Consider the following 27,642-nt stretch of genomic DNA (forward strand, 5'->3'; position numbering starts at 1 on the left):
AACTCAAAGTGAGTCATACAAGAGCCTTACAGAATGTGAATATACAGATTTAAAGGGTAGCATGGGCTGGTGGTCGGAGTGAAGCATTTCCCTCACCTACAAACCTCTCCTAAAGCCCCCCTTCAGCCACTTTTCTCCCTATGTGTGTGGAGTGGGTTATATGTGGACACAGAATACCACTGGGAGGGGGGAAATGGCTTTTTAAAAAGGCAGTTAAGGAGGCAGAAGCTCAGTCCCCTTCTATGGTATGTTTTAAAGAACCACACACCCAGTTGTGGGGGTTTGTTGGTGGACCCCCTCCCCATGCCATGCCCTGTTTGGCCTCAAGACAATTCCTTCTTTATGGTCACACACCCAACTGCCTCCCCCTTCTTCTGAATCACTACATTTCAAGTATTTCCCACCCCCACCCCCCAAACTGTCCCTTCAGCTGTTTGGAATTTTTCTTTGTAAATATTTCTATTGAGTGGTTTTCTGAACATACAAATAGCAAACATCAACATCAAACAGAACCACAGAATATCTGCTGCAATAGTGTTCACTGTGAAGTCCTGTAGATTAACTTAAAGAGTCTCTCCACAGGTCTCCATGGGTTGATGGAGGAATTATGGGATGACTAGTTCTGTTAACATATGAAATGAAGCAAAAACCCGTCAAAGTCAGCTTTTCATTCTTTTCTTTTTTCTTTACCTTTCAAGGCCTTCAGTCTTCCTGTTGACTTTTCAACTAAGCAGCAATTGAAATATTTGCCCTGAAAGATGTGTATGTGTTTCTCTCTCCTCCCCCCTCCCCTGCCTAACATCAAAGCTTTATCAGCTGGAAAGTTGTGCCCTGTAATTATTATGCAGAAATTCTTATGCACACAACACTTTCTCATTTGTCCTCACGAAGTGTTATAGTGTGGGTGCATGCCAAGCGAGAAAACCAGGTTTCTGAGGAGCCAAGTATTTGTGTCACAGGAAGTGAAAGGAGGTACTTCTGCCTCAAGCTTCAACCTCACTGTACGGATGCAAGAACTGAGACACAGCTAGCACCTTGGCCAAGAATCATAGAATTGTAGAGTTGGAAGGGATCCTGAGGATCATCTAGTCCAACCCCCTGCAATGCAGGAATATGCAGCTGTCCCATATGGGGATCAAACCTGCAGCCTTGGCGTTATTAGCACCATGCTCTAAGCAACTGAGCTACCCAAGACTAGAGTTCATCTTTCCAACTGAGATCCTCTGGGGGAAGGATCTGAACCAGATCACCAACCTTCAACTAGGCAACAATGGGTTCTTCAGCCACAGCAAATGAAACAGCCACATCTGGTTCATTAAGAGAGGGGTTGCAGGTTGTTCTGTTATTTTAAAATTTATTGGCTGTATGTGAGTGTGTGTTGCAATCCCCTTGGTGTGGGTCTGTATCCTAAGAGGTAGGGCACAAACACATTCGTTCATTCAGTAAATTACTTCTCAAGAATGTACCAGATAATCTGAATGTCGGACATTATCACGACAAATACTGATTCCCAATCTGTGATAATTTTCCATTTCAGCTTCCAATCACACATAAGAAATCAATTTGCTTTAAAGTGAGTCCAGATTCCACGTGCACATAAACGCTATTATTAACAAATAACTGGAACTGTTTGACATGCAGAAATGAAAGTACATAGCATGCCTCATATGTTAACCAGAACATCTTCAGAACAGTATAGAATACAGGGCTGGTCTTGTCATTAGACAGAGGAAGGAAACTGCCTCAGGGCTTAGAGCAGTGGCAAGGTGATTAAAGAGCTGTGTGTGCCATGCGGCCTGGCCTGCATCCCCTAAGCTAATTTGCAGTCTTCAGGTGCAGGGAAGGAGTTGAAGGAAGATTCAACTGCCAACCTGGAATGGGCATGTATGCCATGCTGACTTGTAGTTTGCCTCAGGCAGCAAAATCTCTTGGTCCAGCCCTGATCTACGACATGCACAGTTTGCAGCCAGTTTTCATTGTACTTCTAAGCGCAATGAAATCTGACTGTAAGCTTTGAATGTTGCATATCTTGTCAAAAGAGCAAACAACCCAAACAAAGGTGTTGGCTACACTAGCGAACAGAATGCCAACATGTAAACTTCTGAGAACATACAAACCAACTTCTGAATCAGACTGCTATGAATCAGTTTGTAGTGGAATTAAACTAGTAGACTGTGTTGTTTTCGGCTAACTGGAAACAAGCAAAGAGAAAGCCCTTATCATCCACATCTCCCATTTACAGGTGGATATTAAGAATATTCAAAATAAACTGAAAGGCAAAGGAAGAAAGGCAGTGCAGAATGTCTAACAAGTTAATTTAAGATATGAATATTCCAGTTCCCCACCTCAAATTTAAGGAAGTGCACAAAACAGGCTTCCTCAAAGAGGTCACAAAGTTTATGTGAAAGTGAAATGAGGACAAAAAACAACTGTCCCTGCAGAATAGAAAGAGACAACAGACACTCTCTTGTGTCGAAAAAGGAATATATCGCAATGAATGATGGTTGTTCAGTCTAAGGCTGAACAGTGGGTGGAGGTAGCTGTGAAGACCCCCATTTCATCTGTACAAAGAGTGGTCAAGAGGCCTTTTCTGGCCTTATTCACAGCAGCCCTTACTTGAGGACTCACTGCTTCCCACCCCCGCCCTCCGGGACTTGGAGTTTCACATCTTTCAAAAGCCTGTCCCTTTGTTATCATCTGAGTTAAAGAGCCAGTAATGAAGGCTCTGATTTCCTGTCCTACTTTCTGGTTGCTCTGTATCTTCAGCAGGAATAGAGAAACTGTGGCACTGGAGGTTATGTGCAGCCTTTGTTCAGATTTCATGTGGGTAGCAAGTGGGGAAACAGGAGGGGAGGATGGGGGGGGGAGTGGGAGCGCACTTGTGCCCATGTTCCATCCACATTTGCCTCTGGCCTCCCACCATCACTGGCATGATCCGGACTGAGCCAATGCCAAAATCCCCACCACACCGCCAAGGTTTCCCTTCAACTTACGTAGGGAGTGCTCCAGAAATGGTCACTGTTGCAACCAAGAGCAGTCAGTGCCATGGAGCTGCACTCTTGAACTGGCACCACTTAACTGGAGGGGGGGCAGGCAGCAGTGAGATTGGGGCTGTGCATGCTATGCCCTGATGGAGCATGATGACCTGATGGAGGTCATCATGCTCACACAACCCCAATCTCACCATCCCCCTGACTTGTCCCTACAATGTCCAGGTGAATGACAGTGATTCTGGTAGCAGGAAGGTGTCTCCTCCCATTGTCTCTCTCTTACTCTGCTCTTGCCTTATCTGCTGCTAGGGAAAAATCCCACCTTGTGTATGTATTTAAAAAAAAACAACAAATACTTTAGTCACCTCGCCTTGTTCACCCCTGGTCAGAAATACGTAGCTGCCTGAACCAGCAGTCTCTGCTGGTCCTCTCTGCTTCCCTCTCTCTATGTCTGTCTTGTCTATTCAGGCTGTATATCCTTCAAGCTAATTATTTATATTTTGATCCCAGTGTGTTTGTCCAACTCTTTGCACAACAAAGCCCCCCTCCCCTCCCACTGTTCCCTTGAAGGACCAAACATAATAAACATAAAGCCGCAAGCAACTGAAGGGCAACTGTGCTGTGATTGATACAAACACACTTTAAAAAAAAAAGAAAGATCAGTTGTTGTTTCATTTATCTGAGAAATTGCCCCAGAATTTGCATCAGATTGCCTTGGAATGTAAGCCTAGATGTCTCCAGAGGCAAAGGGTCTTGACTATGATCCAAGTGTCCTTTGTAACATACAGTGCAGAGCTCTGGCTGGTCATTTTTGATTTCTACAGAAATGGGAGTAGATCCAAGTCACTCAAAAAGAAGGCTGTTTTCCTCCCCTCTCAAAACTCTTAGCCACAACCAGGACCTAAATGTGATTGTGGATACTTGCTTTTCTCTTTTCCTATTTTATTTGGAAGAGGTGATCTGGTTGCTGTTGCTGTTATATCCCACCCATCTGGCTGGGTTGCCCCAGCCACTCTCCAACACAAGAGTTCTACCTTTTTAGAGGTCCAACATTAGGAACACACACCATAGCTGCTTACACAGTCACAGATTTTTTAAAGATAAGGGCACCAGTGACATAGCTCAGAGCAGCCTTTGCCACTCAGGTGCCCTCAAGCTGTTTTGGACTACAACTCCCATCAGCCCCAGCCAAATAGGTTGGGGAAGGCTGCCCTACATAACGGTAGGGACATAACAAATGCTCCATTCTAAACATGGATTCTACGTAAGTGTTCACCAGGGCTGGGACCCCACGAGACCCTTTACCATTATTATTTATTTATACATTTAATTTTAAAAAACAGTGGGTGTTTTTACTCATGTGGAAAGAGCTGCTTGCACACGAGGGGGAGGGGAACCTTCTTTTCCACCTCCGCAAAAGAACAGCCTTATCAACTTTTAAGTTGATAAGGGACTGTGGTAAGGGCAAGGGGCATGCTAGGCACTCTGCAGCAGCAGACAGTTGTCCCATGATGCATTTTATAAAAGTCGTAACACTATGCTTGGATAAGGGCACATATTTTGCAATGGTCTGTTCATATAAAAAGAAGGTTGTGAATTGCCCTGGGATCTTTGGATGAAGGGCAGTCTACAATATATTATTATTATTATTATTATTATTATTATTATTATTATTATGCCGCCTGTGATGGAGAAGCAACCCAGATCTTTGGCAGTCTAGCCCACTCTCCATCACTACTATTACTACTAATTTGGGTTGTTTTTATCATTTGAAATAAGTACTTGACTTTCATTCTGCCTTTCTCCTCTAATGTGCAAGTTCTTTTTTATACCTGACAATGCTCTTTCATTAAAGCTCTGTACATTTTGGGGAAGAATCTGGTGGTTTTCATAGAATCCCTGCCAAATCCAGCAATAGCCCAGTGCTGACAAGGACTTGACAAGTTCTCATGCCCTAGAGAGGCCCCAGTTCCTTCATCCAACACCCTGCTGCAGAGTCAAGAATTTCCATCACACTCTCTGCCCTCGCCTGCACTGCTAGGCTTCAGAAACAAAAATCCCATTACAGCGAAACTAATGCATTTGTCCATCGTATTCTCTCTGGGAGCTCCACTTGCTGAATTTATCAACCTTGTTTTCTGATAGTGAATTTAGGACTAAATGAAGTCTGTGGGTCTAAATCACATCTTTAGAAAGAAGTACAAAGTAGTGCATCACTATAGATACGATCAAGGATGAATAAGCTGACTGGCTGGTATGTATTATCCAGACCTTGCAAAACCTTTTTGGTCCCAGTCAATTCAAGCCAGTTATTTTGTACAAGAGCAACTTATGGTCATTGGGTGGGAAGATGGGATTGCTGTAGTAGTGCCTAGGGATCCTCTCCTCCTTGCCAGATACCCAGTCCAAGATACAATCCATTTGACTATGAACACTTGGCATTAGGCATCTGGCACAGAACAGGGATCCTGCTGTTGTCATAACCACCTCCCTCCCTGAGTGAGCAGTGAGATTGTCTTGGGCACGGCATTGGGGACTCCTTAAAGAACAGTACTAGGGTACTGCAATTTCAACATTGAGACCTCCTTAACAAGCGCAGATCATGATTCATGGCCACCCTGGATCCAAAATATGCAACAGGGCAACACTGGATCATGTTTCCTGTACTGACCAAGATTAGCGTGATCAGTGTGTTTTGTGCTTAGAGAGGGGAGCGCAGTTTAAACTGGTAAACACCCAAGCACAGATTTGGCACTTCAGTAAGGACTGGGGCTAAGGCACTGGATTCATACATGTATTAGCAACTTCCTTCTTTTGTAAGTCTTACAACTACTGGTCAATATGAAAAACTCTGCCTATTCTGGCATACTACAAACTCAGTGTGCGGTTGGGCCTGACTGCAAAAACTGCATGAGCTCCTTGGATTAGCCAGCCCCACTCCCCCCCCCCCAGAGCCTAAACAACAAACTAAAAGGAACATTTAAAAAATAGTAGTAAAAGAAATATTCACCAAGAGTCGCCTGCAGTAGCCAATCTTCCTACTTCCATCAACATTGGTGAGAACAAAAGAAAAGGTTTCACTGTAAAAAAAGAATAAAAGACTTAAGAGTTTTATCAGTCTGCTAACTATTGTATGGGGGGAAAGCAGAACAAATCGGCTACTTAAATGAAGATTTGGGAAGCAGGCTGCAATCCTCACCCAACTTAGCTGTGAGTAAAACCTACTGAATTCAATAGGGCTTACTTATGAGCAGACAAGATTAATTAGTCTCTGAATGTTTCAGGGCTCAGCAAATACAGTCTTCAGGTAATATCAGGAACCTTACGATCCATGTGTCAGAGAGATTCTATGACTGGCCCAAACATGTGGAAAACCTACCCCGCTCCCCCAGAAGTGCCTTCACACCACCCAGCAGAAGATAAGAGTGTATTCTTTTTCCTGCTTGGTCGGCAACATTTCTGGGAGCAAACAGATCATCTGAACCGTTTCTTGCAAGCATAAACTACGATTTTGCACTGCAGCCTCACTCTTCTGAACATAAGCTGAGCAGTGGCATGGAAAGCAGGAGTTTTTTTTTATGACAAGTGATTCCAATGAACCTGTTAACTACAAGAATGAAACCAGCAAAGCAGTATTCCTCTGAAGATCTTTAAGTTATAAACGCAAACTGGGTAACATACAAAGGTCACATTTTCGAGGCACATTACGGGTGTTACCAGCTTCCCTTAGCAAACTGCGCGGCAACAGGCAAGCATTACTACCTCTTCCTGTGAAGGGAAGTGAAAGATAACAAAGGCTTACTCAAAACTAGGGCAGTCAGATGCAGAAGTTGTGTAGAAGGGAAAAAAATGAGCAGGTACTCAGAACTAAACTTTTACATTTGTTATGTGTGGCCAGTGCATTTCAGAGGCAGGGGAAACCCTAAGATTTTTATCACACTGAAAAATGTAGCATCTGTTTTTGTCTTAAGGGAGGACTATCAGGATTTTAAATCATCAGAGAGAATGGTAAGAGATGGTGCAAAAATAATCAATTATCACAATCTGCAGAGAGAGATTACAATGACAGTTTAACATCAGCCCTTTGCAAAAACAAAACAAAACACTCTCTGCACTCAACAGATGCTGGCTAAACTAGAAACAGGATTATAAAGCATCATTATAAAGGTCCACCGATTATGAGCAGGTGGTTTTACAGAATTTCGAAAAGAAGGTTCTGCTCACAAACATACAATTTGAAGTACACACCATATAGTTAAAGCTGTATCGTGGAAACTAGCTTCTTAAGGGTGGCTGAGAACTGTAGTTCCATGAGGGATAAACTAGAGTTCCCAGTACTCTTTGGGAGAGGCCAAATGTTTTAAATGTGGTTTAAACGTATATCATGTGTATGTAGCACTACGTCTTTGCCCCTTGGTGTCTATTTTGCTTTCCTAATCTCTTGTGGGACAATACAGCGCTAGTCCCTTGCTGACTCACAAGTCGCACGGCGCTTACCTGTTAAACTCTGTGAGCGGTGCCCATTCATTGCCATCAGGAAAGCAGAAAAGGGGAATGGCCTGCAGCAACCTTTCCTCCTCTTCACGCTGTCCCCTCATCAAGTTCTCACGCTGAAATTAGGAAAAAAAGCAAAAAAAGAGATGAAAGAAGTTATCCCATGATACTTAGGAGATTTCTGGTGAAATATGAAGTGCCTAGCTTGCTTACTTTCTTACTTGATTCACTCATTGCATTTTCATTCCACCTTTTTCCCCAAGGAGCTCAAGGTGGCACGCACAGGTCACCCTTCCTCATATAATTCCCCAAACAGCCCTGTGTGGTAGGTTAGGCTGAGAGGCAGTGACTGGCTCAAGGTCACCCAGTAAGTTTCATGGGAGAGTGAACCTTGGTCATCCAGGCCCTAGTCCGACACTCAAACAACTACACCACACTGGCTCACTTGCTATGGGGTATAAGAGTCCACACAGAAGATCTGAGTTGCTTCCGAGGTCAATTCTGACAGATGCATATGACCGCCAGTCTTATAAGGTGATATACCACCATTCTCAAGTGACATTTGTCTGCATTCTATAAGACTGAAGATCAAATGTAGCCGTAAGAAAGGACTTTGAAAGGAAGTCCTCAGTCCTTATGTGTGGACCATCATTTTTGTATTTGTAAGTACAGTATTACACTGCCAAAAATAGGATTACCACGGTAAGGATTTATAAGAGAATATATACGAAGCATGGGATGCGGGTGGCACTGTGGGTAAATCCTCAGTGCCTAGGCCTTGCCGATCGTATGGTCGGCGGTTTGAATCCCCGCGGCGGGGTGAGCTCCCGTCGTTCGGTCCCAGCTCCTGCCCACCTAGCAGTTCGAAAGCACCCTAAAAAGTGCAAGTAGATAAATAGGTACCGCTTTCTAGCAGGAAGGTAAACGGCGTTTCCATGTGCTGCGATGGTGCCGGCTCGCCAGAGCAGCTTCGTCACGCTGGCCACGTGACCCGGAAGTGTCTCCGGACAGCGCTGGCCCCCGGCCTCTTAAGTGAGATGAGCGCACAACCCTAGAGTCAGACATGACTGGCCCGTACGGGCAGGGGTACCTTTACCTTTACCTATATACGAAGTACACTGCACCGTTAACATGGCAGCTCATGGCAGCCTGTTCTTTGGTTCACACACCGGACTGAGAAGCTGGCAAGGCCGGTGTGGCATGATGGGATCACCCCCCCGACCCCTTACTCTCATTTTGTGACAAGCGTTTAAAGATCAGGCCACCTCACTCTGGGGTGCAATAAGGCAAAAAGTGGCAAGGATTGGCTATCTAGAGGTTGTTGGAGGTGGAGGTCCTTAACCAAATATCCTATTGTACCCTCCGGAAACAGGCTTCCTCCTGCCAAGTGGTCAGATTGCAAAAGAAGGGGAAGACCTCTGCTGGAGTTCCAGGAAAGCCACTGTCAGTCAAAGAAGACAATAGCGGCTCAATGATCTGACTCAGCATAAGACAGCTTTACATAGCCATACTAGGGCTGCCATATTTTGAAGAGCAAAATACCCCTACTATATGTAGGCTACAGAAGCTGTAATATATTGCCGAGGGGGGCAGGAGAAGAGAAGAGGAAAGCAAGTCTTCAGCCACCAGTTATGTCTAGGTCTCATCCAGAAAGCATAGCCAGAGACATTTTGGCAAACTTAAAAAAATCCACCCGGACAGAAATTTTACCCCTGAAAAAGAGGATGTGTCCTGGAAAAAGAAGACACATGGCAAATACATACTGAAGATGTTTCTATGACTGAGATGACAGGAACCTAGCAGCAGATAGTACTTTGCAGAGGAAAACAGTTGCTGGCTAGCGAAATGAAGAGGGGTCTAGCTTGCAAGTGATGTTTTGTGATTTCACTGAAAGTTCTCTTGAGCAAGGCAGTACTTGAGCTCATGGCACCTGCACAGATTTCTGCATAAAGTTCAACCTGGGCCTAAAGCAGAAGGTCACATATTAAATTCACATACTACACTGAGCAGTGGATTGTGTCACTACACAGCCTGCAGGACACATGCATGAAATAACTTTAAAAAGAAAATCTGAGTCTGAAGCAATTCTGTACTTTTCCTCTCCATGCAGACCGAGTGGTGAGAAGGTATGCCCAGATAAAATGAAAGTGCTGCTGTGTGAAATCATGCTGCATGAAGCAAAGCCACAAAGGAACATGGTTTTATTCTGCTTTTAAAAGAAACGCTGAGGCACAGACTTTCGGAACGGCTGTTGCATCTTGTACAACAATAAGAGTAACAAGCCTCTTTCTGTGATCACTTTGCAAAGACCGGCCACCCCACTCAGTGACAGGGATTTCAGCCTCACATGAGTTTTTTCAATCAGGCAGAACTACTTTAGTAAAACACGACACTAGATCAAGACAGCATGGGATTCTGTGGAAGACCCCTGCATTTCTCTAGCGGTCAGGGTGCTTCATTTAGATATAATGTAGCACTGAATCCTGGTCCAGCAGTGCTAGATAAAGCCAGGTAAAGAATACACAAGCCATCTCCTTAAATACAACTCCACACATATGAACTGGAAATTATTTCATTGAGATGCTTAGGCTTACAGCAGGGGTGAGTAACCTCAGGCCAGAGGCCAGCAGACCTCTGCTTGGCCCTCAGGGCTCTCCTCAGGCCCTCTCCCACAGGCCATATACTCCCCGGGTGCTGTTGCCTGGCTGCAATGTGTCCCTTGAACTGTGACATGCCTCTTGCATACCTGGAAGGAGCATGGAAAGATGCATGAGGTGTGTGAGCAGAAACCTCTGACACGTACATGGATGGAATGTAACATACAGCACAAAATTAAGAGCCACATCTATTGCTCTGCCTGCTTTTGCCTCAAAGGAATGTAGTCCCTGAGCTGAAGACATTTCCCCCCACCCCCTCATCTTCTAGGATATGATTTTACCCCAGAGATTAGTGCGGAAGTGCCAACACACTTGGGACATTTGCTGTGTGCTCTTTTCACTGCTCCCACACCTGCCTAGACCAGCCTTCCCCAATGTCCTTGCTGGCTGAGGCTGATGTGCATTGTAAACCAAAACATCTGGAGGCACCAGCTAGGAAGGTGGGCCTAGGCGACGTCATTTCTGTCCTAGCTTAGTGACTTAGGGAGTAAGTCCACGTCTGATCGATGCCATTGCAGGCTGCAGGTAAGGGCTTACAAGACAGAATGTGCCTCCACAATAATAATAAGTAAATTTCTTCAGATACTAATCTAGAACTCTTCTTCCTGACATTCAGCTTTGCTACATGGAGGGATTTATTTATTTTGGTACGGAGGAGCATTCACTCATTTGAGCTCCAACCCCTGCGGTCTGAAGTGGCACAGCCCAGAAAAAGGCCCCAGTCAGCGCTAGGTCTAAAAGATATGTAAGATCTATGTAGGCTGCAACAAAGATGGCTTGCCCTGCAGATGGCCTAGGATTATATTCCACAGCCACAGAGATCACTTGATGTTGATATTTTTTCTCATGCCTTCTTGACACGCTGGGCCTGATGTTCCTTCCTCACTCCATCAGCAGTATCCCTCCTACTTTCACAATTACCAAGGGAGCACTTTCCTTGGCACAACTCCAATGGATAGAGAGAAGATACACCATGAAGCAAAACACTGAGGGACACTTCAAAAGAGAAAGATTGCTGCAGGCACTGGTTTTCGTTAGAAGGATTTTCTGCATTTCTTAAGATAAATCAATTCTACTGGAGTTTTACAGGCAGGCAAAATTTTGCAATGCAGGCAAAATTCTGTGGAACTGGAGAGGAAGGCAGGCAAAGAGAATCTAAAAGATGTAGAATCCAAATCAGCACTTTTTTTCCAGCACCCCCTCCCCTGCCTTCATTTTCAGGGAATGCTTGGGCCAGCCGTCATGAATTGCAACAGCAAAAGTGGCCCAACATTCCAGTTTCCCTCTGTTTTGAAGCAATCTCTTTTTTTAAAAAAAACAACAACACCATACTGCACTCCAACTTGTGTGTTTTCATTTCAACTTCTGAAATGATACACACATACACTTGCCTGGGCATAGGCTCGTCTCAAAACAAGACAGAGGTTGGAGTACAGCAGCCTTCTCCTACTTGACCTTTGGCCCTGGTCACTGAGACTGATGGGAGCTGTAGTTCAAAACATACAGAGAGCACCAGGTTAGGGAAGCCTGAAGCAGAACCTGCCATCATGGCACTGCTTTGCTTCCAGCATTCATCCCTCCAAGGTATAATATCTGAGGAGCGTTCCTCACTAATGCGCTCCAGTTTTCTCATCTGGCAAAAGAATCACGCTGGGTATCTCACCTTTGGAAACTGATAGGTAATCTTGGGCTCATAATCTCCTTTAGCATTCTTTTTGAGCGAGACCACAACCAAATATTCAAAGAACAAGTGTCCTGCAGAGCTGGGAAAGCTGCTTCTTTCTCCCGGCCTCTCGCCAATATCAGGTTTGCTTTCAGTAGGGTGAGCATCCCGGGATTCATCCGCTGCACAAGATGACAGTGACACAAAAACAAGAATTAGGCCTTACAGAAGGATTTGAGGGATACATAACCATTTCTGAAAAAACCAAACATATGATGGCCTGTGCACAAGGAAAGTGGTCTGGAAAGGAAAACAAATGCCTCAGGAGACAGTGAATTTGTGTTCAACTGCTTTAGAATGTATCTTCCAGGGTGTTCATTGGTGGAAGCTGGGCCACGGCTATCAGTGATGGCTGGTGCTCATTAGAACTGGTGGGGAGGAAGGTGGGGAGACCAGTAGCTGGAACCACAGCCAATGACGGGCAGAGCTACCTCCTGACTGGTGTAAGAAGTAGGGCCAGCTCACCCATGATGGAAGGTGAAGCAACCACCTTGGGCGCAGCAGGATGCACAGGGGCAGCAGATCCGGCCTCCAAGGAATGTATCATCCACTGCTGCTGCACACAGCAGCAGTGCAATTCTTGGAAGTGGGAACTGCCACCTCCTCAGCCAGTGTGGTGTAGTGATTAAGAGCGGTGGACTCGTAATCTGGTGAACCGGGTTCGCTTCCCCGCTCCTCCACATGCAGCGGCTGGGTAACCTTGGGCCAGTCACACTTCTCTGAAGTCTCTCAGCCTCACTCACCTCACAGTGTTTGTTTTGGGGGAGGAAGGGAAAGGAGAATGTTAGCCGCTTTGAGACTTCTTTGGGTAGTGATAAAGCGGGATATCAAATCCAAACTCCTCCTCTTCTTCTAAGCAGCCTCGTGGCAAATAGGGGGCGCTGCTGGTCTCCTCCCATCCTTGCTCCTAATGTATAATTTTGTTTTCCCCTTGTTCTGGATGTAGATCTTCACACACCCCTTTTTTCCTGGCTGGGGTGTGTGTGTCTGCGTGTGCCATTTTGTGGTTCACCTCAGGTGCCAAAATGTCTTGGGCCAGCCCTGCAAAAAGGCAGGCGGGGGCAGGAGCTACTTGGCTCCACTTGCCCTAATGGACCAGACCCCTCTGAGGCTACTGACTATACCCACAATGCCACTGGTCAACGCCCCCATGGTCCACATCTTTGGCACCAATGAGAAAAGGGGCTCTAAACATATACAACTGTATTTGTGTATGCATCTTCCCTCACAACAACCCCTGTGAGGTAAAATAGGTTAAAATGCAGTGACTAGCCCAAGGTCACCCAGTGAGTTACATGGCCGAGTCAGGGTAAAATGAGGAGGGAGAGAAGCACTGTGCTTCTTGGAGGAAAGGTGGAATAATGGAAAAATAAAAATGTTCACCGTGCCAGAGATGCCTATGGGGCAAAAAGTATGATCAACACATCCCAGAATGCTACTAGGATCAGGAGCCAAATTCAGCGGAATAAGATTATGCAAACAGCCACAAAAATGCTAACCTTTGAACAAACAGAATGGGGCATGATCCAGCATAAATATGAGAATAAGGCTACAGTTCTAAAACTAGTTACTGATTAAGCCCCAAGGTACTTCATTAGACTTTATGCTCAAGCTGTAAATCCCCCACAAGCTTTGCTATGTCTGGATCCTTCCCTTAGCTAGCTTATTAAGCAATGTTCATTGACCCATCAAATGCACACTTACCTGCCTTGTAAATAACCTTATGTTTCCTGAAATGGGGAAAAAAAGCCCACACTAGGAGACTCTTTCCGTACTTTGGAGAAGAGCCCATAACTTCCCATCCCTTGGTAAATTCATGCAAGCTGTAGCTTGAACCAAAGAAATCTCAAATTCACTCTTACAACAGGACCTGCTTCTTTCCTCAGAAACGGTTACAGGACGTGGAACGTCCCAGGGTTGCCACAAAACACTCAAGTCAGGTGACTTGCGCAATTGTTTTCAATGCTACCGGATCTTGAGGTTTTACAGCTTTCTCTGCACAGGTGTTTGGTTGCTGCACAGAGGAGTGAGTCTTTCTTTGACTGACTGATTGCAGCAGGAAAGTTTAGATGGCTTGAGTCCAAGCCCCAAAAAGAGAAAAATCACAATTGCATCAGAAAGACTGGGTGGAGGAATAAAGAATTAACACCACCCAGGAAGTAAATTCACTTGAATGCACCCAGAAAGGAAACAGGGCAAACAGAAAGCCTGCGTCATTTGTTACAACAGGTTTGGCAGCAATTCTGCAGCTAGGGATCGGTTTTGGTTAATTTCAGAATCTGATTTTGGCTGCTGCTACAGCAGGTTTTCCCCCACCTGCCTAAACAGCAGCAAGTTCAAGAAACTTATAGGCGGCTGTTTGCACAGGAGGAAAACAAATCAGGCCTTTGTTCCACACTGGGGAATTGTGCTTGTTGCAATCACCCACTGAGACCACTAAATGCTAGTATTAGACTGTGGAGACAGGATTGTTCACCTATGAGAACAAGTAACTGGCTCAAAGACAGGCTGGATTAAGACCTTCAGAGGCCCTAAGCACTTAAAAGATGTTGGTGCCCTCAGTTACCAGATTCTGTTTCTGTTGTATTCCCAGGATTAATGTATATCATTCATCTCTATTATTACTATTTCATTATTATTTTTATTGTTTCTATCTATTTCATTTATTGTGGGAGCCTTTTTGTGCAACCTGGTTCAGCTGCACCATTTAGTCCAGGGTAAATCCACCAATGACAAATTTCTGTGGTGCCCCCCCTTTAAGGATTACACCCTTAAAAGTTTTATTCCTGCTTCTTAAGACCTGCCTGACCTGTACCTTTACTGTGCATTTATTGCGTATGAATGTCACACACATTCCCCTTTGGGGGACCTTCTACTGATCAAAATAAAAATTAAAAAATCCAAATTATTTCGCTTCTATGTAGGGAGTCATCACTGGCACAATTCTAGACTTAACCGTTTTATGGTGGTAATGTGTATTGCTTTGCTTGCTTCCATTTGTAATAAGCCTGCCGTGCCGCATTTTGAGGCCCTCCTTCCTGTTCTGCTGAGGCGCCCTGGGTGCCTACGCTAACAGCGCCACTAGGTGCAACTCAATCATCCTGCTTCACCACCGTGCCATCTCCCCAACATTAGCTTCAGTAATAAGGTAGCTGTGAGAAATAGACTGCAACAAAGGAAATGTTCTCTCTCCACCCTCCCTTGGTAAACTTGCAAGGCTTTCTGGTCTCTGCAGTTCCTGAACCACCAAACATGTGGGAAAAGTTTGGCTGCTTTCCAATATAGATTCATTGGGCTTTTCCACAGCAAGTTTTTTTTTTGGGGGGGGGGGGGTTGATACAAACAGAGGGCTTCTGGTGCTTCTTGCTACACCAGCCCCATCAACATCCCGGCTGGTTTAGAGCCAAGTTACACACTGTGCTAAAACATTTCACTTGAGTGTTACATGAATTTAGCAGCCACCAACTGGGGCTCACCACACCTTTGCAAAACAACCTCAGAAATGCTTTATTTATACACAGTTTCCTAATAATGGAATGGTTCTCTTTCCTGGAATGGAAAGGATCTGCACCACGAGGCCAAAATAAACGGAACCAATCTGCAGATAAAAACACATCCAATTTTCATAGTGCCCATCTGGTTAGGGCTGGATTGGCGATTAGTCTCCATTTATGATGGCATAAGATGCAAAGCAGCTTGCTCCAATTGGTGCATTCGGCAGTCTGGGGAGCAAAGGTGAAGATCTCTAAGCAGAAGGTATGTAGGGAGAACCCTTTCCGTGTTTGCCTTAGGCAGGTGACTCTGCAGATAATGAGGTGATGAGTGCCTATTATAGAGCATGGGATGAATGTGGGTATGCAGAAGGAACAGCTGCTGAATAGAGTCACTGTTCTTCCAGCATAACTGCCAGGGAGAGTTTACCAAGCTGGTTTCTAAGCTGATATTTAGACAAGTCGGTACCTTATCCCTATAGAAATAAGCCTAACACACAGCATTTGAAATCTTGGGGCAGATTGGGAATGAGTCTTTGTGACCACAACATAAAATTGAGTGGCAGTTAAGCCCCCTTGCCCCCAGCTACACTAGGTTGGTGTGTCTGGACAGGCATGAGATAGTTTCATACATGACATGGTGGCAAGTTGTCCATCAATATGGACTTCTCAGTGAGTGTACCTGTATGATTGCGAGTGCTTGCAAACATGTATTAAGGTTTTTATAGAGCGCTGCACATAGCATGTGGCTGAATTTGGAAGACAGACATTTTATTCCTCTTTAAAGAGATGCAAAATGTTTGTAGCTGTGATCTTTTATGTGGCTGTGATCATCTTTTTCCTTCAAGAAGACAGAGGGTTGTAGCCGGTGCTTGTCTACTCTGAGTAGATTCACTGAATTTAACTTATTTCCATTACTTTTAATAGTAAAAGTAGAACTCAGTTGGCTCCAATCCAGAATATATTATTCTCCAGCCAAATATGTCAATATGAACCCTAAACAAGTCATGGGGAATCTGTGTTGTGTCAGGGTATTGTTTTATTACAGCACCCATCATCCCTGGCCATTGGCTATGTGCCGGCTGACCTGAAGGGGGCTCGGAATCCAAGACTATCGGTACAGCCAAAGGTTTTCAGGCTTTTTTCAATAGTGTTTCCAATGTATGTGATTACACTTAAATGCGTGGTGCCTTGGAACGTAAATTGGGACTTGCCTGTTTTTAAACGATGGAACTTGCTCCTGTAGAAGGAAGAAATGGCCACCAACTTGACTGGCTTTAAAAGAGGCTTAGACAAACTTATGAAGGGTAAGGCTATCAATGGCTACGAGCCATGGTGGCTATGCACTGCTTCCATGGTTGGAGATAGTAATGCCAGGTGCGGGTGGGGAGAATGCTTTTGCAGGCTTCCCACAGGCATCTGGCTGGCCACTGTGAGAACAGAATGTTGGGCTAGAAGAAGAGGAGTTCGGATTTGATATCTCGCTTTATCACTACCTGAAAGAGTCTCAAAGCGGCTGGTTCCTTCTGGTTCCCCAGATTACAAGTCTATCGCTCTTAACAGTGGCTCTCAGATGAGCCACTGGCCAGATCCAGCAGGACTCTTATGTTGTGTCCTCTTTGCATAAACCTGGCAGCTGCACTGAACATAGGGGGGCAAGATGCAATCCCCCCCCTTCTTCCCTTACTGGAAGTCTGTGTGATTTGAGGTTCTCATGAAGCACATTTTCATATGAAACATCTTTCGTGTAGTGGCGGGGAAGGTATGTTTCTGTTCCTCTTGTCACACAAAAACGTTTGCCAGCCAAGTAATTGTCAATAGCAGGCCTCTGAGAACCACTACAAGTATGAAACTGGAGTACTGACAGTGTAATTGTAAAATGGATGCAACAACTGGAAAAATCAACGACAGTTGCCAACTTGCAGCCACACAATAAACTTTAGCAAAAGTTGTGGCCTTGTGGTTTTTGACTTTCTTCTTTATTCTGTACTCAAATGTTTACCTCATCAGTCTAGGGTAAAGTGTGCATAAAAATGCATGGATTTGTGAAAATAGCAAACCCCAAAAGCATTATATTAGAGGAAAGCGCTTTGCAAAAATGTGTGTATTAAGAGAAATTTACATTAAAATGCTGGCAAAATTTTTTTTGTTTGGTTTTTTAAAAAAATGCTAATTGGTGGAGAATTTAAGATTGGGAAACCAGAATTAACAGATCCATTCATCCCTCCTTACCACACAGTTTAGAGAGCCTCTATTCGTATTCTGTATTACAACCACTAACCTGCATTAGTTAGTACTTCCTCCAGAAGTATATATTCTAAAAAGGCTACCTTTAAAAATCATTTGCAATGATAACTTGGCAGGCTGTGCTTTTGTTCTCTGCTTTAATTAACCCAGAACAACAAAAGCCATCTGCTCTGGTACTTCCAATTATAAATATAATTAGATTCCTGTCCTCACAAGCATGCATAGTAGTGCTCTTAAAAAAAACACCCGCCTCCTATTTTAATATCCCATTATTAGCATCAGGGGAATAAGAAGCAACTAGCCCATTTTACGTAATTTTGTCTGCACCCCTTGACGGTGAAAACGAGCCTGAGGCTGCAATCCTACGCGCACTTGAAAGCAGCAGCGACGACTTTAAAGAAAACACACTGCAAATGCGTCGATAAGGGAGCCGTGCGTTTCCGTGTTGTCTTTTTTAAAAAAGCACTCCAACGAGGGATCGCCCTTCCTTGGGATTCCCGCTCTTTCCCGGGGTCATTCCCGAAATGTCCATGGTAGTTACACCCATTTCCCCACACAGCGTATGCTTAAACGGCGCTTTCTCTCTCCCTCCCCAGAGCCAAGCACGCCTGGGGACTTTCCGACTCTTGGAGAGCCAGCCCGAGATTCTCCAGGCGTCCGGGAACAGCGCTGGCTGGGCTGCCCCCCCGGGGCGGGCCTCGCTCGGTCTGTTCCTGGAAGCTTTGGCGGCGAAGTTCACGCTGGAAGTGGCAATGGACCCCCACCCCGCATTTCACACGCGGGGGCGCGCGCAGATACCTGGGGGGGGGGGTCGGGCGCGCGCTTTGTTTTTTGCTACCGGGGAGACCTGTTGCCTCCGAAAGACGCGCGCGGGAGCCAGGCGCCGAGGAGACCCGGGACTGGCGCCAGGCTGACGGGCGGCCGGACAGGGGTCGCCGGGTGGGGAAGCCCGGGCAAGGGCGCCGCCGCGGCTCTGCTCACCTCTCCTGGACGACCTCCGGCGCAGGCTGTTTCGGAAGAAACGCACGAAGCTTTCCCCCGCCATGGCGCGCAGCCGCGCGCACTCCCCGGGCGGCCGGTCCGCCCTCTGCTTCTTCGGCGGGCGCTCAGCTTCTGCCCTCCTCCTCCTCCTCCTCCTCCTCCTCTGCCGCCTGGCGCGCTTTCGCTTTCGGCGCCGCCGCACACCTGAGAGGCGCGTAAGGAGCCGGTGCTGCGCGGAGAGGGAGGCGGCGCCCCGTCGCTCCCCGGCGGACGAGAGCGGAGCAGCCAAGGGAGCAGCATCCCCTGGAGGCCGCAGGGAGAGCACCTGAGCAGAGGTGGGGTGGACCCTGCCCGGATTGGTTAGTTGGACGGCCAGGGCCTTCCTGTAGGCAAAGGGCGCAGTCCAAACCCACTCGACGAGTACGCGCGCGCACGTGGGTGTCTTCTGCTGCCCGGAGACGGTGCGCTTGTCTCGTCTTGGCATTATTTCTAAACCGTTTTTCCAACGGTGTTCAGAGTTTCTTAATAACTCGCAGGCTTGCGAAGAAACTATGAGCAAGGTGGTTTTGCAAAACGTGTTTTTAATAATAATAATAATAATAACAACAACAACAACAACACAAGCATGAAATACAGTCTACGGAGCAGAAAACAAATGCTTACTACACAAACACATAATACAGTAAAAAATACAGCTATAAAAGGTAAGAAAAGATCAATCTTATTGAAAACACGCACAATAGTAAGTTTCTCAATTCCCAACTGCACACACTGGGAAAACGTACACCCTTGAAATGCACAATTTTATGTGGGTTTCATAGACATTCAGACTCTATTGTGTCTCCCTTAATTTTCCAATTATGAAAGCGCTGCTTTCAGGAGTTAAACTGGTAAATTAAAGGAGATTAAAGCAGAGCAAACTCCCAAAGGATTCCAGTCTCTTACAAGAAGATAGTCTTCTAAACATGTATTTGGATTAGGATTAGTTTGCAAATCTGTTTGTCCAGCCAAGGCCTTATGCCATATGCCCAATTACGCACTGATAATGAAAGTAATATGTTTTGTTGCGTTCTGGTGCATTAAAGAAGGGCTGTGTCTAATATTATTTAATCCACATATTCTGTCTGTTTTGGTGCTGTGGTTTTATAATGAACTCTCTTTAATCTGGTTGTAATTATTTGCTTCTTGGATGAGATCTTCCACTCTGGGAGCCACATATGTAACATATATATCTGAATGAATGAAGAAACTTTACAATGCTGGGTTTAGACAGACTAAATTTGCCATGTGGATAAATGCTCTTATGGTTTGTTCCAGCCAGGGTGGACTTTGCATTAGTAATGTTCAGGGGTGACTGTCCACCGAGGCTTGTGGGGCAGAGGGCAGGACAGGCAGAAGTTAAAATAGGGAGAGAAGACTTGACACAGATGTGCACATAGGGGTATGTGGGAAAGAGAGCAAGGCTGTGGGCTGAAAAAGGGAAATAATAGGTTAATGGGTGGTGTGTAGAAAGAAAAAGGCTATTTGCTAGCATATGAGAGAAAAGGTGGGTTTATTTCTGCAGCAAGGAAGGAAATCTGTTTCTCTCAGCACAGCAAATCAACCAAACAATCTTGTTGTCATAGTTGCCTCCCATGCTTTTTAACCAAATTAACACAATCTAACTGGTGCTTCCCAGTGGGTGGCGCTGTGGTCTAACCACTGAGCCTCTTGGACTTGCCAATCAGAAGGTCGGCGGTTCATATCCATGCAATGGGGCGAGCTCCCGTTGCTCTGTCCCTGCCCCTGCCAACCTAGCAGTTCGAAAGCACGCCAGTGCAAGTAGATAAATAGGTACCGCTGCAGCAGAAAGGTAAATGGCGTTTCCGTGCGCCAGAAGCGGTTTAGTCATGCTGGCCACATGACCAGGAAAGCTGTCTGTGGACAAACACCGGCTTCCTCAGCCTGAAAGTGAGATGAGCGCCACAACCCCATAGTCGCCTTTGACTGAACTTAACCATCCAGGGATCCTTTACCTTTTTACCTTAATGTGCTGGCCAAGCTTCTCTCTCAGAACAGAACTGTGGCAGCTGCAATGTGATTGGTTGAAAACATCTGAATTAACTCTGTTTGGTACAAGGACACCAATCAGAGTAATTTTTTTGCCCGAATTGAGAGAAAAGATGGCAACCCCTCTCCATTGCATGTACCTAAGCCAACCGGACTGGTAGTTGAATCTTACTTCAGCCCTGGTGCATCTTCCACCACACCTGAGGGCAGCAAGCTAGTTTAGTGCACCATCCCAGGCAACCAATACACAGTTCTGTTCTCCACTACCTCACTACTGCTAGCTGCTCCCCAGAATCTGCTGCCTGATTCCACTGACTCACTTAGCCTAATGATAGGACTGGTCTCATGAACAGAGTTAACGTTTCTTATGCTCTGCTACCCTAGGAAAAGGACCCCCTTTGTATGGGCAGTACAGCTGAAGTTTTCAGTTTGAAGAATTGGCCTGAATTCCCTTTCTGGGGAGACAATAACAGCCACCCACAGTGTGAAAGGAAGAATGGTCCCCTCATAGGACGCTTCTTGTGCTGACTGGGCTGGTAGCCAAAGAAGCAACGGAACATACAGCAAGGTCACTTTCCCCGTTGATTCTCAGAAGAAACAATCAGAAGGGAGACATTTTCTCTAGAGCCCATCAGCAGAAGCCGGGTAATTATTTTCTGTCAACATTGTACTCTCCCTGACGAAATGACTTGCTCTCAGACTATGTAAATAGATAACAGGTGGCAGGTTGGGAATGCTTTGGGGTCACTCAAAAGTCCTTGAAACTATAATTTAGCAACTGACATTCATTAAGTTCACACCCATAAAGTGCATGCATGGTCTCACCCTGGCACCCGCTCTATGGAACATTAAGGAATGTTGTATGTGATGTAAAGCGATTATACTCAGTCATAGTTATTCTACGATGCCCAAAGAGAAAGTAGGGAAAGTGGTCCCTGCTGAAGAACGGACCCGGCTATGCCCTAATAGTTACCTTGCAGTAAGTATTTAAGGTGCTTATTATTAAGTGCTAAAACTGTAGACAGTAAAGCCAAAGTGAAACAATGGTTGATGTGCTTCGCTCCGTCTCCCAGTGAATCAGCAGAAGTGCTTAACTTTTCCTGGGTTGTTCCTATACATTCTCCACTATACATTTTATTGTATTATACTGGGTACTGCTATACTGTATTTGAGAGCCAGTGTACAGTGATACCTCGGGTTAAGAACTTAATTCGTTCTGGAGGTCTGTTCTTAACCTGAAACTGCTCTTAACCTGAAGCACCACTTTAGCTAATGGGGCCTCCTGCTGCTGCTGTGCCGCTGCCACACAATTTCTGTTCTCATCCTGAAGCAAAGTTCTTAACCCAAGGTAATATTTCTGGGTTAGCTGAGTCTGTAACCTGAAGCGTATGTAACCCGAGGTACCACTGTAATGTAATGGTTACAATGCTGCCGCAGGACCTGGGAGAAGACGGTACCAATTCCCCCTCAGTTATAAAGCTTACTGGATGACCTTGGGCCAGTCACTATCTTTCAGCCTAAGCTACCTCACAAGGTTAATCACAGAATCATAGAGTTGGAAGGGTTATCCAGCCCAACACTCTGCAGTGCAGGAATCTTTTATCAAGATAAAATGGGGAGAGAGAAAACTGTGTATGCCACCTTGAACTCTCTGGAGTGGAGTATAAATGCCAAAATAAATTAAAGTCTCATTGTTCACTGTTAATTATACACTCTAAAGCAGTCTCTGTACTTTTCCTAATAATCCCCAGCTTTTTTTATTGGCTCCAATATGTCGCGTCAGTATTTCTGGGGATATTCACAGCAACTCCTAAGTAAATTGTGTGATTATAACTGCGGTTATATTAGCAATTCAACGTTATTTTGCATTTAGTAGTGGCTCATCTGCCACTTGCTTGTTGCTGGTCAATTATTTCTGTTACTTTTCATAGGAAGGTTTATACTCTTGGATTTAGCCTCGCAAACTCAAGAGGTGCTCAAATGCCAGCACCTATTTATTCTTAGTCAGGGCTTCCCCCCCCCCCCCAGCCAGAACTGATTAAAGTAAGTTTGGTGCTCTTGTGCAACAAACCAGCATCCTCCCCACTCCCTGCAAAAGATACGGAAATGCACTAGAAAGTATGGGGTATCATGACATTCTATAAACTTCCCACAAAGAAACCAGAACAAATGCTTAATTCAGCTAACCTCAATGTCATCTAACCTGTCTCCCTGCAGCCTTTGTGCAAACAAATAAGGATGAACATCTAGTAAGCAGGCATGATCTGAAAGTTAACTTAGTGAATTGATTTGTTGCAGATTTTTTCCCTACCACTAGGTGTCAGGATAACAACAAAGAAACTTCATATCAGCCAATATCCATATACCTCAACAGGCACCCTCGGCCCTCCTGGCAGGAACAGCACAAAGGGATTCCTTGCTGCGTTAAGACCATCCTGAAGCAAAACACTGCCTTTGGAAGAGCTTCATACCTGAGGTGGTGCCTGTGTACTTTTATTATCTGACAATGTAAGGAAAGCAGTGCTGATGGAGCAGGTTGTGGAGGCCCTCTTGCCAGAGGTTGTACAACACAGGTGAGGAACCTCAAGTCTGAGGGCTGAATGCCCTTGAGACTCTTCCTAGAGACTATTCTCCCTCTCCCCAGGCCCCACTCTAACTGCTCCTGCTCCACATCCTTGAGTGCTTTTGCTTGGCTATAAATGCCCTTAAAGTCTGATGATGCCTCTTATGTACCTGGATAGAGGATGGAGGTGTGTGTTTGTGTATTGAACCCTCAAGCTTTTGTGTAGTTGAAATGTAGCGTGCAAAAGGTAAGAGTTTAATTCCCCAGTCCCTGTCTCACCTTGATGAGGAATCTGTTAGCTGCCCTTCTTCCTCCTACCATAGAGCCAGTGTGGTGTAGTGGTTGAGTGGTAGTCTTGTAATCTGGGGAACCGGGTTCGCGTCTCCACTCCTCCACATGCAGCTGCTGGGTGACCTTGGGCTAGTCACACTTCTTTGAAGTCTCTCAGCCCCACTCACCTCACAGAGTGTTTGTTGTGGGGGAGGAAGGGAAAGGAGATTGTTAGCAGCTTTGAGACTCCTTCAGGTAGTGATAAAGTGGAATATCAAATCCAAACTCTTCTTCTACCTAAAGCCACCATGAGTAGCATTTCTCTACCCCACATGGAATACAATTCAAAAGGAGATTTCTGTAGCAACAGCAACATCACTCTGACATTTGCCAAAGGGAAACTGGTGTGCTTATGTAATGGAAACATCTTGAGATGTCATAACAGTTGTTTGCTTGTATTATTATTACACAGTATCTCACCCCTCCCCAAAATGCAGATTTTTCCAGCTGAAATATACTAGTAGCTATTCAGCTTCTCTGGCCAAACTAGGCATGATACTAATTGCTTCCTTGCTTTTTGTTATGTAAATTGCAGGCAAAAGGAAACCTGAGCAGCCTCAGGTTCACGGAGAATGAGGAGTTTGTCTGATTTTTTTTACGTGTGACATTTTATTCCAAAATTTTAGAGACTGAGTACTTGTTTTTCCTATGTAGTGCAGTCCTGATCTATTGCATATTTTTTGCCCCTGAAAAACACTTCTTGAGAAGCTGGTTCCATTCTGAAAATAAGAGCTGATTGCAAATCGATTCAGCATTACTCCACATGTGAAGGGACATGTTTATTTATTTAATTTCATAAAATTTACATACCGCTTGATTGTAGAAATAAACCTCAAAAGCAGTTTACAAAATAGAAGTTCACATGCACCAAGATCACAACCGCCACTTCCTTCTTCACTCACCTGGGGTATTTGCAGGAGGAAAAGACATGGATATCCTAATCGGGAAGGATTTTGAAATACATATCAAGTAGCCGTATACATCCTTTTGGATAGCAGGATCCAGAATCAATACAGATTGAAATTAGCATGCTAAGGATGAGAACAAACTATTCCATATTGAGAAAAACTAAATTTTTATGCCGCAAATGGATAGGTGTGTATGCAGCCTCTCTCCCCCTGGTATGATCCCAACAAAAAGCACTTCAGCAAAAACCTCTATTTACACACCACCCCTGTCCTGAGACTGTTTAGGCTCCCCCTAAGCTGCAATTTACAAAACAAGAAATGTGCATGTTAACTGCACCTGCACAATTAACTTCATGGCTACGGTGGCCTTAGAATGCCTTCAGTTGACAGGTAAGCTTGACACACATACACAACTGCACAGAAGCAACTAAAACAGAAGCTGTACTTTCTCATTAGGCATTGTTGGAGAGCTTGTTATGAATGACTGTTGTGTCTGTCCCAGTGATGACAAATTCTAGTATCCCTCAATACCTTGCAGCGTTCTCAATGACTTTGTGAAATTCTCATTCACATGTAGCTATTTCCATGTTGGAAGAATGATTACAATAAATCATCTCTGTTCCCAGTGGGGGCTGTGTCGGCCATTGCATAGGTTTGCCAGGAGATAATTAAGGCTGGAAGCTTTCTTGCCCAATCAGTTTGGAAGTCTTGTTTAATAAGTTCTGATAATCCCTAAGTATTTGTTGGCATTTGAAGCAGTAATTTACTATGTGCCTCGCCACATGGAGTACTTTCCAAAAGGCCATGCTAAGTTTACTCTGGAGTTCGCAGTATCAGGTATCTTGGTGGGGGTGTACTCTCTCCTTTCGTGCTCTCACTTTGCAGACCTTGACGGATTTGTGCATTTCACTGGTAGGTTCAAAAACTACACAGCATCCTACAAACTCACACATGTCAGACAAAATTAGCCCTGCTGGAGAGGATACTGTGAGAGAGACCCTTCAGTGCGGGGATAAGATACATGTGTACATTGCAAGTTCTTTGAGCTCCCTACCCACAGAGCAGATGAGGATGGGGTAGCGATAGCACCAGAGATGATTATTATTAAAACTACTAAGTCATAAGGGTAATAGCCACCAATTTATATGGCTTTAAATCAGTATTAGACAAATTCAGGGAGGACAAGGCTATCTGTGGCTATTCAGACTGGCTATATGCCATCTGCAGTATCAGAAGCTTTTGAGTACTAGTGCTTGTAGCTTCCCATAAGAATCTGATCGGCCACCGTAGGAACACAATGGTGGGGCATGATGCATTCTGTGGAGGCTGGATCTGCAGCCCTGTGGATCCTGCCACCTGAGGTGGCTGCCTCAGCTTGCCTCATGAGTGGGCCAGCCCTGGTCTCCAAACATAGGATGCTAAGAACCCTTACATCCCCGCTCAATCATTAAGGTCATCTGCAGGAGTGTCGGTTATTCTACAAGTTGGTGAGGCTCCTTTGACAACAAGAAACATCAGCTCAGTCCTGTGGAGTGCTTTGTCAATGAGAGATTCAGTGGACACGCTCTGTGCCAACTTTTAAATAGCTGCTGGAAACTTTTTTATTCCACCAGGCCCATGCAGGCAATTAAGAATACATCCTTCCACAATGGTTACTTGACGTCTGGTTATAACTGCTTTATATGTTTTTACAGTATGTTTAGATGACAGCGTCATATACATTTGGTGAGATGCTAAAACCTTTTGTTGTTAAAAGGCTTTCTCAAAACGAGTTCACTTGTGAGCAATATTGAATATTTCCTTCTTTTTCTTAGAACTATCTTACTCGTTTTTGTTTGTGATTTCAGCAGTTTATACATCTTTCTAACGAGTTAATAAATTGTTATAATCAATAATAACAAAAAATATACTAATGACAGTTTCCAATAAACTCAGTTTTGTGCTTTCATGTTTTATGAGTATTCCACATATATCAGCAACTGGAAAGTCTGGGACAGGTAGAGATTCACTGCCTATACCAAGGAGGAATAACAAACTGAGCTGCTAATATGCAGGCAAATAATGACCAGCATGAAAATATTAACTGGAAAGCTTAGCTTTAAATTCCCCCATGAGACACACACTGTCTGTCTGGGAAGTCAAGTGCCCTTTTGCAAGATCCTTCGGGGCTTCACAAGCTGTGAAAATTTAAAGTAAACCTCGCACAGCAAGGCACTTCCACTCGCAGCCAGATACTTAAAAGGGTTTATGGACTAACCTCCCAAGCTATATAGCACCCCATTTCCCTTGGGATCCCAAAGATTTACAGGCTGGGTGATAACTTGAATCCTGTGCATTCCAGCAGTTCTCACCCCAGAGGATCCCAAAGGGCTTTATAGGCCATGAAGTGAAACTCATCCCTCACATTCCTGCCAAGATTCTCTTTGGCAGAGTCCTGGAGCATTTATAGACTCTGTGAGATCTGCACCCCCTAGCAACCTTTCTTCCTCCTTAGCTGGGCTGTCAATGAGTAAAAGGAACTGCATCCTTCAATATCTCCTGCCCATCTGTTATGGTTTAAGCTGGAGGTTTCCACTCTAACGCTGGTGCAAGGAGTTTGGGAGCCCAAGGTGGAAATTCCAATGACACCCATTACCATCACCAATTAACATGGGGAGCATATAGTGCTCTTGCATGAGAGCACTGTGACCCATGGTAGGTTGGGTTTCACTTGGAGGGTCAGTTGTTCAAGGTCGCTCAAGGTCTATCTCCCCAAATGGAGGGGAAAAACACCTTGCTTTTCAATGCAAAGAAAGCTGCCACAGTGGATATATTACTTTAATATTAGACCTGGACAGAGAAGAGTTCTGGATCTGCAAGACCAGGAGGAAAAATGCACAGATCATTACAGAACTTGGTTTTTTGAAACATGGGTGATCCTTCACATCTGGTTGACATGTCTTGTGAACCCCACATCATCCCAGTGGTTTATAATATAGAAGAAGTAGAGAGGGCCTTTCTGGTGGCGGTACTATGGTGATGAAATGCTCCCCTCAGAGACCCTTGCCTAGAATCTCCTACAGCAAGTGAAGATTCCTCTCTTCTCTCGGGCTTTTCTTAGGGGACCATTTTATTTTTCCCTAGTTGGTTCCTAACATCCGCACCTTGGTTTTATGCTGTTGTGTGGTTTTATTCTGCTTTTAAAATTAATTTTGCCCTAATGTTGCTTT

General features: G+C 44.9%; 1 protein-coding gene and 2 long non-coding RNA genes across 6 annotated transcripts in view; 2 read left to right on the forward strand and 1 right to left on the reverse strand.

Moving 5' to 3' along the window:
• DENND2D (DENN domain containing 2D) overlaps positions 1 to 19,067 on the reverse strand; it is a gene marked incomplete at its 5' end in the record, with an annotated part of 32,958 nt that extends 13,891 nt beyond the window's left edge. For all 3 annotated transcript variants that reach the window (XR_014549027.1, XM_083617455.1, XM_083617454.1), the window contains 4 exons: positions 6,001 to 6,070; positions 7,488 to 7,600; positions 11,805 to 11,986; positions 18,584 to 19,067. Coding sequence is in view for 2 of the 3 variants with exons in the window: in XM_083617455.1 (XP_083473581.1) it covers positions 6,001 to 6,070; positions 7,488 to 7,600; positions 11,805 to 11,986; positions 18,584 to 19,067 (849 nt within the window). The remainder of the gene's footprint in view (positions 1 to 6,000; positions 6,071 to 7,487; positions 7,601 to 11,804; positions 11,987 to 18,583) is intronic.
• Positions 12,622 to 17,495, forward strand: LOC310764209. The gene is made up of 2 exons (XR_014549068.1): positions 12,622 to 16,800; positions 16,919 to 17,495. It is a non-coding gene; the product is annotated as an uncharacterized lncRNA (long non-coding RNA).
• LOC310764203 lies at positions 18,880 to 26,363 on the forward strand. 2 transcript variants are annotated; one of them, XR_014549060.1, is made up of 3 exons: positions 18,880 to 19,287; positions 21,017 to 23,205; positions 24,061 to 26,363. It is a non-coding gene; the product is annotated as an uncharacterized lncRNA (long non-coding RNA). The 2 variants fall into 2 exon arrangements; XR_014549061.1 differs by lacking the exon at positions 18,880 to 19,287 and having other exon boundaries at positions 20,622 to 23,205.
• Positions 26,364 to 27,642: the final 1,279 nt, after the last annotated feature.

This window comes from Podarcis filfolensis, assembly GCF_964270895.1.
Source record: "Podarcis filfolensis genome assembly, chromosome: 6".
In the NCBI taxonomy this organism is placed as follows: Eukaryota; Metazoa; Chordata; class Lepidosauria; order Squamata; family Lacertidae; genus Podarcis; species Podarcis filfolensis.